The 15,793-nt window shown below is 33.2% G+C and overlaps 1 protein-coding gene and 1 pseudogene across 1 annotated transcript in view; one reads left to right on the forward strand and one right to left on the reverse strand.

Moving 5' to 3' along the window:
- STXBP5 (syntaxin binding protein 5) overlaps nt 1–15,793 on the reverse strand; it is a 152,462-nt gene that overhangs the window by 43,473 nt on the left and 93,196 nt on the right. The window contains 7 exon segments of the mRNA XM_006915338.3: nt 3,585–3,736; nt 7,448–7,573; nt 11,069–11,247; nt 11,752–11,972; nt 12,876–12,916; nt 13,183–13,250; nt 13,488–13,635. Coding sequence (XP_006915400.1) covers nt 3,585–3,736; nt 7,448–7,573; nt 11,069–11,247; nt 11,752–11,972; nt 12,876–12,916; nt 13,183–13,250; nt 13,488–13,635 — 935 coding nt within the window.
- Nucleotides 3,745–5,889, forward strand: LOC112482567 (annotated as a pseudogene).

The following is a 15,793-nucleotide window of genomic DNA, read 5'->3' on the forward strand; positions in this document are numbered from 1 at the left end:
GCCACAAGTTGACCCACTAGGTCATATGGTTTAATCCAGGGATTAGCAAATATTTTCTATGAAGGTCCAGATTGCTTTTTGGAGCCAATCTGTTAAAACTACTCAGCTCTAATGTTGTAGCATCAAACCCACAGATGAAACAGAAGCAGATAAGCATGGTGCTGGTCCAATAAAACTGATTTGAGAAAATAGGCAGTGAGCCAGATCTGGCCCAAAGAAAGCAGTTTGCTGACTTCTGGTCTAATCAATCTTGCCATCGTCAAACTAGGTATTTAGGTCAGTTCTACCTGTCTGGGTCATTAAAGTATCACAGAATTCTTTATCAAATACTGATTAACTTGAGGAAACATTATGCAACAGGCTTCCATAAGCCATCAAGGTAGTTAAAATGTTAATTTTGGTACAACCTACTTTTAGTAAATTCCTTCTGACTTCTATTGATATCTCTGTTTTCAATATGCACACAAGAGGCATCAGTTACTTAGCAAATGAGTTGAGAATTTTGACTGATTTTTACTTCAAATTTACTGATTCACAAAATATTTGACCTTCATCAAATTAGGGCTACCATTTACAAATTCTCTTCACAAATTCCCTTGATATATTTTTATTATTGCTTGGTCTGCCTTACTTACATAATGTAGCTTAGACTTTAATTTCTCTTTATTATTCTTTATACTTCTCAGAGAGAAAAATCATTCTTCTTAATGGAGAACTGAGAAACAAAGTTACTTAATTCTACATTCTGTTTTTTTAACAATCATTTCAAATCATCCGTAAAGTGGGGTTCTAATGCTTCCTTAACTATGTTTTCACTGTAAATATACATTTTGCTGTATTTCACGTTTTTTAGAAACCAGACTTAATTCCAGGCAATACTTATTGATCTATGCAACATCTGTATCTATCTTTGATTGCACTGCTTATTTCTTATAGTCTCGCTCTCTCTCACACACACACACACATACACACACACAGAAATTTCAACTAGTACTACTGGACTCCATAGCTAGTTCTCTTTTTCTATCTTACTGAAAATATTGAAGACTTGAAAGTATTAGCAACTGTATAAACAAAAATTTCACTTTTAAAGTGTCCTCTCCATAATTTTTGAAAATACCTTTCCTAAAGTTTACTTACAATACTAAGTAAGTAGTTGTTTTCATGTATTTATCATTTTCACATACAAATTAGATCTTATTTGGGGTTTAGAATTATATTTAGAATAAATATTTCCCTTTTGTGTCCTCCACTGAGTAAAAAACGGCCAGTAAAACAAGACATAGATTATCATGTTAAACTTCTGGTAGAATTTAGACTTTTTGCAGATATATAGGTAGTTAAAATACTTTATCACTACTTGTCCCCATGTCAGTTTCATAATTTTATTATGAAAACACTGTACATATTGTATTTTAACAAGCTATAAAACATTTAAACTTAAACATAATGTTTTATCTTATAAAATATTTTACTTATAAAATATGAATGTTTTATCTTATATAATTATCCTACTCTTTATAAAAATGTATCACCATCTATTGGTAGCAAGAAAGTTTTTCCATTCAAACTGATCTAGTAAAAAGACAGAATAACAATTTTATGAAATTTGAGCTACATTTGAAGAATATATTATGAAATATACAGTTTAGCGAGAATATCATTTTTTTATTAATGTGATTAAAGAATTTTAGTGCTAATTATTCTACATTTAATTTTATTTGAAAAAGAAATAATTATATTTTAGAATTAAGGCAAATAATTAGTAAGATATTAAGGTGTATTTTAAAATCTTTTTAAAATTTAAAACATGATCTTAAATATTATTAAAGTGACCATAGTAACCATAAGTAAATATCTTAAACCAATAAAGAAAAGCTCAGATGTTTAGACATAGGAAAACTAACTGCAATACAAAATGAAACAAATAATATAAATGAGGTTTACTACAGAATAAAGAAGGATGCAATGCAATTTAAGAAAAAATATTTTTAAAATTACATTGCACAATTGATCTTTATCCTTGAATAAATTTAGGTATTTCATTTCTATCAAATTTATGTAAACTATGATGAGGTATCAAAGAAAAGTAATTAATTTTAGTAATAGTAAAATTTTCACTACAGGTTTGTAGTAAAATTGTTAAAAGTATTTATCTCCTCCCCAAACAGTTCTAACCTTCTAACACTAAATACTAGTTTCTCTGCTTTACAAAGAAACTGGATTGGGACACAAATATTTCCATAGCTGTCTGCATATACATATTATGAGATAAATTTAAGTAATGAGTATATTATGTTAGATATAGTGTTTTAATAAGCTTTTAAAAATAAACACAATGAAAAAAAACACACAATGATTTTACAGACAAAAAACAAACATGCCATGACTTTACTGACATGAAATAAATAACTTACTTAAAAAAGAAGAACGGAGTTTTTTCACAGATTCAGAATATAAGCTAGAAAGGCCGCACATGCAAGAAGTCACACTCAGCATACCTTAGTGAAGCAATGAAAAGCAAAAGGAAAAAAAGGAGACAAAGGTACTAGAATGGTATGGCTGGGACAATTTTTGCTGAAGACAACACATGACAAAATGATCACACACACAAAAACGGAAAAAAAATTCAACCATCAAGCATAAGTGATAGTCAGCCTACGTTGCATCACCTTTTTTTTCTTCTCTCGTGAACTGTGGTACAGGTAAAATGAGCCAATAATGTCATGAGAGCAATTGAGAAGTGAACCTGAGAGAATTTTAATTCTGAGGGACAGAGTCAGGAAGTCAGACCAGAGCTTCCCAGTGCTGCACTGCTCATTAGCATTCCACTACTGGGTTAAATCTGCCCACAAATCAATCCCTGGTCCAGCAGGGCAAGTCTTGGGAAGACAGGAGCCTGCAGGCCAATTACTGCTGAAGGCCTCATTTATAAGTACCAGAGACCCAGTGCCATTTTCTGCGTGTGCGATGAGGTTAAAAAAAAGGTGAGGAGTACTGGTGTAGAAAGCTAACTATACTTGTGTTCCATGAGGTATTGGTATTAAAACATTTAAAATTAAGATTAACTACCTAGCAAACACAGAAGAATGCTATAAAGAGAATTCTTAAAGGGTCTGGGTTTGCACTGAATCAAGGCTGAGAACATTATTATTTTCATAGAACAGAAATTTACTTTTGCATCTATTTTTTCACATGAGAAAAGATTCCCTTGAATTAAACAGTTGAAACAATAACTTGTTGGTCTCATAATATCAAATAATAAAAGGAGCAAAACTTTGAAATTAACTTTTGTTCTATAATAATGAGACAAATTTTCCTTTCATTATAATTTTAACTAAAGAAGTCTGACACTGTGGTACTTTCTCAACATTAAATAAAATTCTAGAACATTAAAAACAAAAGCAAAATGTAATAATATAAAACAAAAAAAAGAGGCTCAAACTTTTTACTAGTTTTTAACAGTTTATAAATACAGACTAAGTCAGACAAGCTATTCATTTAACTGAAATACTTATATTCACAGAAGTAACTAACTCAGCATTTATAGAAATCCTAAAACTCAGGATTCTTTTTCTTTTTACCTCCTGAAGGTTGTCGAGATTTACGAGGAGACCGGGGTTCTCTCCGATAAGGATCATTGGAGCCATATAATTCAACAGTGCCCAGGTTGAGGAGTACTGCTTTCTGGAGGTAGTCAACCATCGCTATGCCATTGCAATTGCCAAAAACTACCCTGGGAACAGGAAAACAGCAAATATTTTAGCACAAATAAATGATTACAAGAAAACGTAGCCTATAAGGCTAAAAAAGAAGCATGATGGGTCTTAGAGAAAATTCCTCTTTGAAACAATAGTATCACAGACATAAAAAATAGAGGTTACATAGGTCTTCTCATGGAACTATGCGTATCTTCTGCATACATTAATGGTTACAAATCAATACCATTAAAAAATTTGACGTTGGGGATCTGACAAGATGGTCAGGCTTCCCCTCAGGACTACCAAGGAAACCCAGGGTATGCTAGCAGAGCCAGTCCCCGGCATCAAAGCAGAACCAATGAGAGCAACGCCCATTATTTTCATGTGGTCATTACTGGCCCCCACGATCCTCCCCCTTTGAGGTAGGGATTTTAAAACTTGACCTATTCCTTCCAAAAGAATATCTGATGGCAGCCCTTAAAGTACTTTTCATGACAAAAATTTATCATCCTAATGTAGACAAACTGAGAAGAATATGTTTAGATATTTTGAAAGATAAGTGGTCCCCAGCACTGTAGATCTGCACAGTTCTGCTATTGATCCAGGCTTTGTTAAGTGCTCCCAACCCAGATGATCCATTAGCAAATGATGTGGCAGAGCAGTGGAAGACCAACGAAGCCCAAGCCATTGAAATAGCTAGAGCATGGACCAGGCCGTATGCCAGGAACAATATTTAAATCAATCTGATCATCAAGTGTGCATCACTTCTCCAGTTCTGCCAAGACGTCTTCTTTTTCTGTTTGCACTTAATGGACATAGTCTAAGAAACATTACAGCATAAAACCCCAGACACCTTCAGTCCTTTGGTGATTAAATGCACATTAGCTAATCTATGTCTTGTCCTGATTTACTGCTGTAAAGCATGGGCAGTGGCTATAGGTTGCATCGGCATTGTGGTGAAACATTTAAAAGCAGTAGTGCCTCTCTGCTTTTATTCATTTCCTCAACGTGGTTTAAACATAAAGCACTGTGAACGAAGGTAATTGTCAGAGTTAGCTGCAGGGGTGTGGGTGTTTTTCTTTATTTTATTATTTATTTTTTCTGAGGGGGGAGGTAGTTTTATTTTAACTTTATGTGCTCCTTTCCCCCTTTTTATGGTGATCTTAACTGCATTGGTTAAAAGCAGTTAACCTATTCTTTAGATTGTGCTCTCTAGCCAAGTCTAACTTTATTCAGACACCGTAGATAGACCAGCTTAATTGCATAAATCAAAATGGGAACATTAAACAAACATCACAGCCGTTGCTGATAACACTGAGGCTGCTGTCAAGTGTAGAATCCTCTCTTCAAAAAAAAGCTTGTGACCATTTTGTATGGCTTGTCTGGAAACGTCTGTAAATCTTGTCTTAGTAAAATATTTTTTGTTATTCTACTTTGCCTTTACAGTTTATTTTACTGTGTTTATTTCATTTTCCCAATGTGACAATTGTATTTAAAAACCGAAACTGATAAAACATTCTGTTTTGGTCTTAACCATCTGACAAACTGAATGGCAAGAGGTGGCTTTTGCTAGCTTCTTTTCACTGACTCAAATTTAAGATACCACTGGAGTATTTTTAAGCTGGCCCTGAGCGTATGTAAAGCATCAGTACATTTTTTTTACCGCCTAGAAATTTGAAACGAACGTGTGTTGTCTGATTAGCTAGACGATCACTGGTGTCTTGCCATGTCTGAAAATTACTGTACGTGAGAGTCACAGCAGAGCAGCAATATGACCCACCTTGTGTGTGACTTCCACATGTTGTGGCGCATTTGTGACAGGTATTTGGGTTATGACCTTTTTCTTAGTTCTTGTCTGAAAACCTCATGTGTGACCACTGGAAACACCAATCTGATAATCATCTGGGGTCTTCTCAGGCATTTATGAGTCTTCCTTACAGACTTGATGAGCAACTGGCTTGCGTAAGTGTCATCAGAAAGGCTTCTTCGTTTGGGAGTACCAAGTCTTTGGTTACGGATTCTTACTTTCACCCTTCTAGTATTGCTATGGTATCTCCTTTTATTCTTTAATTTGATATTCCGTGATTTTTTTCTGCATTGACAGAGTTCCTCCCCCCACAAAACTGTCCTTTCCCACCTCTCTCTCCATATCTAATCCTGATTCTTATTTTTAAGTCACCAATGTAGCCAGTTCTAAGTATGTGAATGTTAACCTGTGGGCTGGAACCCTTTTCTCACAGTTCAAGGTAATGGATATCATAGCCCGTCTGAATTTCCCCCACTCTTATTCTTGTAACTTCTGGAGTTTATTCAGAATGTGGTATAGTTACTGTGCTCCTACGTAAGACGAAAAATTATCTATTAAAATTACATTTTCAACATTAAAAAAAAAACTGACACAGGAGTTGCAACTTGATCAGAAACATAAATCCCACGCTAGCCAGTGTGACGTTTTTCTTCTGACTTAGGGGAATTCTGACCCCTCAGGAGAGGACGTAATCCCTGCCACTAGGGAAGCAAGAGACTGTATCTTTAGGAAGGTTTTGGTGATCGACTATGAATAAGGTAATTTTATTCCTTTGAGATCTCTTAAGCCAGGAGTTGAAAACTGAAATATATACAGGGGCTATATAAGTAAGTAAAACAGGTAGATAAGAATGATGGTGAATTGCATGGTGTACGACTCAGCTAAAGAGGAAAAACTTCAACTTGGTTCAAAAAAAAGCAGGAATGGGGCTCGGTTCAGACGTTCCCATTAACACTCAGAGTATGGCTTTTCACATCAAATAATCTGGACAACTAGTTCAAATTTTAAAAACACACAAAAAGAGCTAAACGAAATATAACTGTGAGTCAATTGAGACCTGTGATTGTATTCACAACCCTGTTTGGTTTCTTTATGATTCTGGACAGTACAATATTAAAGAGGAGAAGGTTTGTGTTCTTACATTGTGGGGCAGCAAGTAAAAGACATGAAAGGACACTATCTCAGACGATAGCCAGTCTTAGCTGGTGCACGACTGCAAGAGATATGAGTAGGTAGTAGCAGCTGTAAGAGGGAAGACGAACGATGAATGAGTCTCTAGGACTAGCATCAAGGAAAGGAAAGAGACAGTGACCTACACAGGATAAATAGCCCTGGGACATGTGGTTTCTCTTATACCACAATGTTGATTTTAAGACAAACGAACATAAATACTTTATATAAGTCTATCACATTATAATAAGAAGTATGTACAATTAACACTACATACTCGAAGGCATGAGTTAATAAAGACACCTGTAGTATAGGTGAATACTTTATTAAACAGTTAGTATGTCTTTACAATTTATACAAGTTAACTTTGGAAGTAGAAAGAACCAATTACGTAGCTATGGTTGACCAGTTATGGAATCAGCTTAGCACATAGTCTTCAGGGTTGATGTTGCTAGATCACCATTATACCAATTAATAAAAGAAAGTTATTCCTGGGAATATACCCAGGAGAAGATGTAGTGACTTTAAACCTTTATCTCAATTCACTGGTCCACGAGTCATTTAACTTTTTATCCGGAAGCAGGATATGCATACGCATAGTAAATTATTCAGAACAGAATTATGTTCCAAATAAACACTGAATTTGGTCTGAAATTAAAGTTATACAACAACTTTTTAGGTGATACTATAATAAAAGATCCTATTTTTGAAAATTAAAAAATGTATAGAATATTATGAAGAGACTGAGTAACACATAAATTATACTTACAATCCATAGGAAGAATTGACTGCCAGGCTGGTTATTTGTTGTGGTGGTTCTCCACCCACCCATACCAACTGAATAACTAGTTCTGTCTGATATCCTGGAGACTGTTTAAGTGGTGAATTTTTAACTCTGCAATAAAGGAAAACATGTTACCTTTTAACCTATCTTCAATATCTTATTAGCCTATATAATTATAGAGCCATGCATGAATACCTATACAAAAAATAACATTTTATATAAAATTGTACTAGATATTTAAAATTCAGAACCCTGTCCTCTAGGAGTATTTAATCTAGTTGGAGATCAAACATGTACATAGTTTAAAAAAAAAAAAAAGAAAGAAAAAATCGCATCTAAGTTCCACATGTCGGGGAGGCACCCAGGGGGAAGGACGAAAGGGAGCAGTGGGCAGGGATGGGAGGAAGAGATGAGAGAAGGGCAGGGAGGGTTGGGGAGAAGAATGAGAAGCAGCAGCAACCCAGGAATAAAGAGGAAAAAAATTCAAGTTTTAAAAGCAGACTTAAAACTTAAAAATATGATTTAACTAAATGAAAACTGGCCAAAACCATAACAAGTTAAAGAACAAATTAAAAAAGAAATGTGAGCAATTTATTTTTGTGACACTTTTACTAAAAAAAAAAAAAAAAAAAAATCTACTTTGACTTTAAGGTGAGAACATTTGTGATTACACAGCCTCTTCCTCCAATAACTGCTCTTTGAAAACATATGCAAAGCTTGGTTACTTCAAGAAGTCTTGAGCATTCTGCCCTGGAGTGACAATGTATGAAAGCAGGACAGCAGAAAGAATCTTTCTGAATCGCTTAGTTGGTTAATTCTAACAAAGAAGACCACAATACCTGACCTTTTGCTGCAATATTGCTAGACTCACTCTAGGTAAGAAAAGGGTCAGTGTGTTGTGCAAATCTCAGGGTAAATGTGAATCACTGAGGGTACCCTAATATGAATTAAGTTACAGTCACTTATGCCTGTGCAAAGTCTGCAAGGCAATAATACGCTCAGAACTGCAGACTGAATGAGGCAGTTCTGATTGTTCTCAGGAAAATATACACTATTTGGCTGCAGCTGTCCATCTCAAGAGATAGGAATAAAGACTAAGTAGTAATTCAAGAGACAGCCTCTGTTGACACAGCATAAGCAGGAGTCTGAGTGTGCTATTCCTCCCTGTGTGAATCAGGTGAGGCTCAGGGAAGTGTCCACCTTCCCTCTGGCATGTTTATTATGTACATTAGAACAGATTCTCAAGAGCAGGAATAGCCATTGGGAGACAATTTTAAAAGTGCATATGTGGGCACATTTAAGACTGAAGTGATGAAGGCACACAGAACTCAAAGAATTCTTATTTTATCCAGTATGAGCAAAAAAAAGTTCTTGAACAAAAATAAGCCAGCCAAACCTGTGGCACAATCCTCAACTGGTAAAAAATTAGAACCCAGATGAAGAAATGACAGAATATGTAAAATTTAAAAATACAAAATGGGGAGTGGGTGTTACGTGTTATGTCTACAATGGTACATGCAACTTATTTTAATGTTTTCGCTATATGTAAATCAATTTATTTTATTTTTTAAGATAAGGAGTTGAACCTTTATAAAAAGCTCCTTCATTTGTACAAATGTATTTTAAACATCCTGATAATGTTGGAGGCTCTGCAGTTTCAAAATGACTGTCTGTTTGGACAAATACCCTGTAAAAGCACAATTAAAATCCTTAAATAAATACAAAATTTTATTGGTAAAAGCAGTAAACCAAATAGCTGCTTTAAAAATGCTTCTTCAAAAAAAAGCAATTATGTACAAAGGAATTTTGTATAAATAAAAACAAGAATCTCGGTATCAGTTATTATTTAAAATCTATTTAGTTCTATTTCTTATTTTTAAAAATTAGTTTTGGAATTATGGACTAAAATAATGGGAAATCGATAAATAAATATATTTACCTGAAGATTAATAAAAGGAAAAAAATTGCCTGTGATTAAAAAAAGTCACTAGTAAATACGAATATGTGCATTCTAGACAAAAATCTCTTAAAATGTTACTAAAAAAACTTCAAAGACAAATTGTATTTCATATGTTTATAAAAATTAAAAAGCTGGAGAAACACACATTAAAATCAGAAGAAAGGGCATTAATGGAAATTTTACAAATTTAACTTTAAAGTACACTGAATAAGTGAACAAAAGGGAAGAATAAAGAATTTTGTACTTCCAAGTCTCATTCTAGCTAAACATGGCCAGAACTATAGCAAAAAGGAGGTTTGTATATATGTTCAAGAAAGAAGGCGGGGCAGGGTTGAGAGAGAAGGCAGGTAAGGGGAAGAGAGGGAAGAGAAGGGGAGAAATTTGAGATCTTTCTGAAAAAAGTAGCTGCTTAACTTCAGCACTAAAATTTTTAGATCAGATCAGAGTTTCTCACCTTTGGCACCACTGGCATTTTGAACTAGGTAACTATTTGTGGTGGGGCACTGTCCTCTGCACTGTAGGATGTTTAGCATCACCCCTGGCCTCTAATGCACTAGATGCCAGCAGCACCCCATTCTCCCCGGTGTAACAACTAGTATCTTCAGACACTGCCAAATGTATCCCAAGGAGCAAAATCATCCCCATTTGACAACCAGTGGCACAGAACACAAAATCTCAAATTGATGCAAGCATATACAGGAGATTTTTTAAAATCTATACATTTTAAATAATTCTGATATAAACAATCTGCCCTGTCCTCAGGGTGAATGTACTCTTGGCTACACAGGCATTCTCCACAGCCATTGCTGAACTATTCACCAATAGCCGGGATTCTAGCAGGTCTAGAGCAAAGCAGAGCAAAGCCGTTTCTTTAACAAATGCAAACTGTCCTCTTATTACCCTCCCCACCGTGAGTCTACTCTACAGTCTGGCTGTTGTCTCCACCTCTTTTACTGAATTTCTTTGACATTTTCCACAACCACTTTTCAGTCATTACCCTGACTTCTCTGTAAATGTAATACTTTTAATCACAGTCTTTATGAAATTCTTCAATGATTTTAACTCTTCCCTTGTTTTATTTCTCTGACATATTTTAGGTTCATGCTCTTTGAAAATCGACCCATGAAAATAAAATTGGACAGAAAAAGAAAAACTTTATCCAATTTATTCCTGTATAAAAGCAAAATGTATTCAAATCTGGAAGAGTATAATAAAGGCATTTAAATAATAATAATGTGGTGCTAGAGAAGACTCAGAAAAATACAAGAAAATGACTACAGAACAAGTGAATCTCTAAAATATATATATAAAAAAAGAATTTTCAGAATGGTAGAAAGCAGTCTAAACATCTATTTCATCCGCCTATAAATTCAGACTAAAAAATAGATATAGAGGAAAGATCCATGCTGGTCTACTCGTATGTTTAAAGATCAGATTTTAGGACTTTATGGGCAAAGTCATGAAATGCAGTCATATTCCTCTTGATGCCACAGAAAAATAAGTTGAATCAATCACAGCAAAACACAGAAAGAGATGTTCTTATACCATTTTACTCCATTACAGAAAACTGTTGCTGTAGCTTTACTAATGCTTATATTTTATCTAAAAGACAATTTCCAAAACATTTGTATTTTTTTATAACTTACTTTAAACAAGGGACATTATCACGAAGCCCATCAGAAGAACTGCTACTGGTGGAGGGATGAGACTGGGGAGGAATGGGCTGAGGATTGGCGCCCCCCACTGGTGTTGGCAAAGGTGGTGCCTGTTCACCCTCTGGGGTCTCCACATCATTTATCTCATACAACAATCGAACTTCAAGCATCTGTCATAAAAGTAAGACAGCTTAACTACACCAGTATCTACTGTTTATTTTATTACAGTTTATACCCATATATGTACACTTTGGTGGAAAGAACATTTTTAAAGGTAAAAATTCAGCAAGATTTCTAAAGGTAAGGATTTAGCAAAGAAAAACGATGTTTCTGAGTCAGCTTTTTAAAAATAATGTGTACGTGTGTGAGTAGTCACACACACACGCATTATAATTTTAGAATTTATGACACTCCTATTAATACCAAATTAGAATACGCTCAGACTCATATTAGCTTTCTTCAAATAAAACTTACACGATGTATTTAAAGATTTAAATGTTCAGTAAGAAGACATACATAAAAATGTTATTTTTACAAAAAAAAGATGGCAATGTAAATACTGAGGTGTTTTTAAAAATTCTAGATAAAACTGACTGCAAATATTATCTTCTAAATAATATAAAAACTTTAAAATATCAGACATCTGACATTGAAAATAACTAATAGACTATTACCGGAATGACTTCTGTAATCACTTCTTGTTTGCTGAATCTATAAATAATGACATGAGCTGAAACTCCAGCAATGCACAGCATTCTACTTTCTGGACACCAGGAGATGATCTGAATGGCATACGGATCTTCATCTACAATGTCTGTGTTTGGCCTGTCATCTTTATTTCTTGACTTTTCAAAGACTTTAGCTGTCTTTAGTTTATATAATACTTGTAGAGTTACTAGAAAAAATACATGTTAGATAATTTAATACAAAATGAACAAATATAAGGTAATACTTAGTCATACTATGTAAGGAAATAGCCTATATTTATTTGAACCACATTTTATTCCTAGGTCTACATTTCTCTCTTACACTTTTAGATAATGCACTCACTGTACTCATTGGCCAAAATAAAGTACATTCATTATATTTATTTAAAAAAAAAAACAATCACCATCATCATGAATTTATAGAATCAAAAAGAGTAACAGTTTTGTAAAAAAGTATAAATTTAATAAAGAACATATTTTGCTTTCTAAAATGATTTTTTAATATTTTCTCTACAAAAGGCACCAGGATGAAATATAAAACATCCTGATTTGAATGGATTCTGAATGCTTTCTATGTATGTTTTGTAAATATTTGCCATTTAAAGAACTGGATTCTGAATGCTTTCTATGTATGTTTTGTAAATATTTGCCATTTAAAGAATTCTTTCCTTTTTGCTATTATATAACCACTATATATATATAATAGCAATATATATATTTCAAAAAGCAACACAAATTATATATATATTTCAAAATAGACAACACAAATTTTGTGACTTAATTTTAGAATAAATTTTAGCATATTTTAATATGTTTGTATTCTACAAATTTCTGTTGATTTGAAACATATTCCTTCGTCTCCTCTCTGATTTAGGAAAAGAAGGTTTAAAGAAATTTTGAAGGATTCGAGCACTTCTATTGAGAACTCTTCTTGATTTACTAATGAGTATACTGAAAAATATCTTTAATCTATTAAAAATGCTAAACACACATATTTGATATATAGCCTCCAAATTTCAAATTAAATTTTGATACAGGTTGTATAAAAGCAATGATTCTATAACATAGCAAATAATATCCAAAATACTTACTTGCAGAAGCATCCCAGAACTTAACTGACCCATCAGCATGCCTGTGAAAAGCAAATGAGTTAAGAATGTGATGAAAAAAAATTACATTTTTTTCCTTTTTAAATAGCAATTAAATATTGATAGTTAAAAAGGTAGTCACCAAAATGAGGAAAAAGATAAAATTTAGAATAAATTGGCATGTTCCAGGAAATAACTTATTTCTTATTATATCAGCATAAAGGAAAGCATTATCTGCCCCATTAACTTATGTTCATGTAGTCTTAATTATTAGCTAGTATTGATTTATTTGGTAGAAACTTCTACTTACCCTGTAATAATTATTTCTGGGTAACTCTGAGCACCCAAGCCCCAATTACCTCCATTGATGGGCCATTCCTATAAGAAGAGATTATTATATAAAGTAACTTCCAAGCAGGCCACACATCTTCACATACATGACAATAGTAAATAGGTTGATTATCAAAACTTTTCTAAAGATATTTTGTTTCCAAAAAGAATTTTCTATATATTTTCTCTAGAAAAGGTATCAATATTATCAAACATTCCAAGGTGATGAATATAAAATACTGATGTATTAATGTAACATTAAATACGAAAACTCATGTTCAATACCTTTTTGCTGTAACCTTGACGTTTCTGTCTAGCTCCAACAGAATAAAGTGCGGGAATAAGGTCCACAGGACAATCAGCAAAATATTCGCAACATGTAACAGGGGATTCGTGTATACTCAAAGGGTAGGGATTTTCAAATATAGGATATCTTTAAAAAACAGGAAAAGAAAAATATTTATTAGTTTAACAAATTATTACCTATGATTAATACATAAAAACAAATGTCTTAAAATATTTATAGCTTTGAAAAGAAAAAAATTTTCAAGCTTGATTACTTTAAAGTTAACACCCTTTGAAGATCCATGTAACATACTATCTAAATTCATATCTTAACTCTTAGGACAGTATGCTCTTCTCTATGAAATTTCAGAAATTACATACATTCCACCACAGAGATTCAACAGATTTAATTTATGCAAATATGTAAAAAAAAGACATCTTTATAATGACAGTTGCACAATTAGAATAGTAAACAGAAAAGCTGCAGTTGGAACTACATACCATGTTCTACGTGAGACAAATGCTTTATATATATTTATCTAATTTATTTCCTGCATTAAACTTATAATACAGGCATTTTACTGAAGAACAAAGACAGAGAGAGTAATGTGCTACAGGCATGCCAACTAGAAGCAGCAGAATTAAAACTGTGTTCTTAACCATTACGCTATAATGTTCTCGTTGAACAGATACCTAATCTTTATATCAGTTGAGCTAATACGAATTTTCAATTCTTTTTTTCTCCATCAGTGTAATGCCTAGTGCAATATTTAATCTAGAAATGCTCTGTTTTAGTGGTAATGTAAGTAAAATTCCATCTTAAATATTTTCTAGATATGAAATTATATTAAATAAAGCAAAAAATGCTTTTGAAAATCATAAAATTAATTAAAATCCTAACTAAATATACAATGATATTTCTTTTCTGGTTCTAAAGTTTTTAGAATTGAGAATGGTTACTTTAAAATATCTAGAAAACCAGAAACTAGCTAAAAAAAGTCTAAAAAGTTCAGAATGGCTAATCTGCAAAAATTAGATATCTTGATCATCCTACTATTGACAATAATTAAAAAGTTAAGGGAGAAAATATTCAGAGAAGTCCTTTCTACACTTCAAAATGACCCAACTGTCATCACTCCCTCCTCAATCACACATAAAAAAACAGATGACAAAACAAAAACAAAAACATGCATTTAAAAAATAGCAGACAACTTTTTTCTTTTTATAAACACAGTTTATAATTCTTAGCTCAATTATTCTACTAGCATTACACACTTAACTGATACATTTGCTAAATAAAACGCCTAGTCACAGGTACTTACACAGTATTTTCTTTAACTTAAATATATCTTAGTACAAAACACATGTGAAAAGTCTATTCGAAAACTTACCTAGGTAAAAAAATATATGATCGTATTAAGAATAAGTTATTCTATGACTGTTATTTAGAAATAACGTTTCAAAATTCTTTTGTTCCACAATGGTATTGTTATTTTCAAACAAAACAAAGCAAAACAAAACCAATTGATTATTACAAGTAGCACGTGCTAAGTTGATATGAATTTAAAAATGACTTGAAATAAGGGAAATATAATATTGCTCACTTATACTTCGGGTTTTCCTAATTGCAGTACTATGCACATTTTGGATCAGATAATTATTGTGGGGAACTGGCCTGTGGCACTGAGGATGTTTAGCAGCATCGCTGTTCGCTACCACTAGATGGCAGTAGCATTGCCTCCTCTCAATAAGTGTCTGCAGAGACAATGCCAAATATCTCCTGAAGGACGACATTGGCCCCCAATTGAGAAATGCTGAAATATTGAATGGGTAAACTCATATTTAATGATTATCTCTCAGGAGATACAAATAGATAATATAATGTTCTTCTATTCAAAGAATTTTTAAGTAAACATAGTATAAGTAAACATATCAGTAAACGTATCATCGATGTTAGAAAAAGCAGAACATGGCAAAAGCATAAAAAGTTACAAAGGAGTTACGGTGGAAATTTATATATGAGATATGATATATCTGGTTACGAGAGGATAGGAAAACCTAGAAGAGGAAAAGAAGGCTGACTTTGAAAGTTATATGGATTTTTTACAGCAGTGACGCAAGTGGAATGTTTCAGCTGCTGAGAACTATACAAGAAAGAACATGGAAGTGCGATGTTTGCTTTACACCCAACTCAGTTTTTCTAGGGAATAAGGCACCTGCAAGAAGACAAGCGAGAAAACAGGTTGGAAAGGTACCCTGAATTCCTACTGTGTAGAGTAGCAGGCTGAGAAAGTGTTTTTAAATTA

This window comes from Pteropus alecto, unplaced genomic scaffold, assembly GCF_000325575.1.
Source record: "Pteropus alecto unplaced genomic scaffold, ASM32557v1 scaffold185, whole genome shotgun sequence".
NCBI lineage: Eukaryota > Metazoa > Chordata > Mammalia > Chiroptera > Pteropodidae > Pteropus > Pteropus alecto.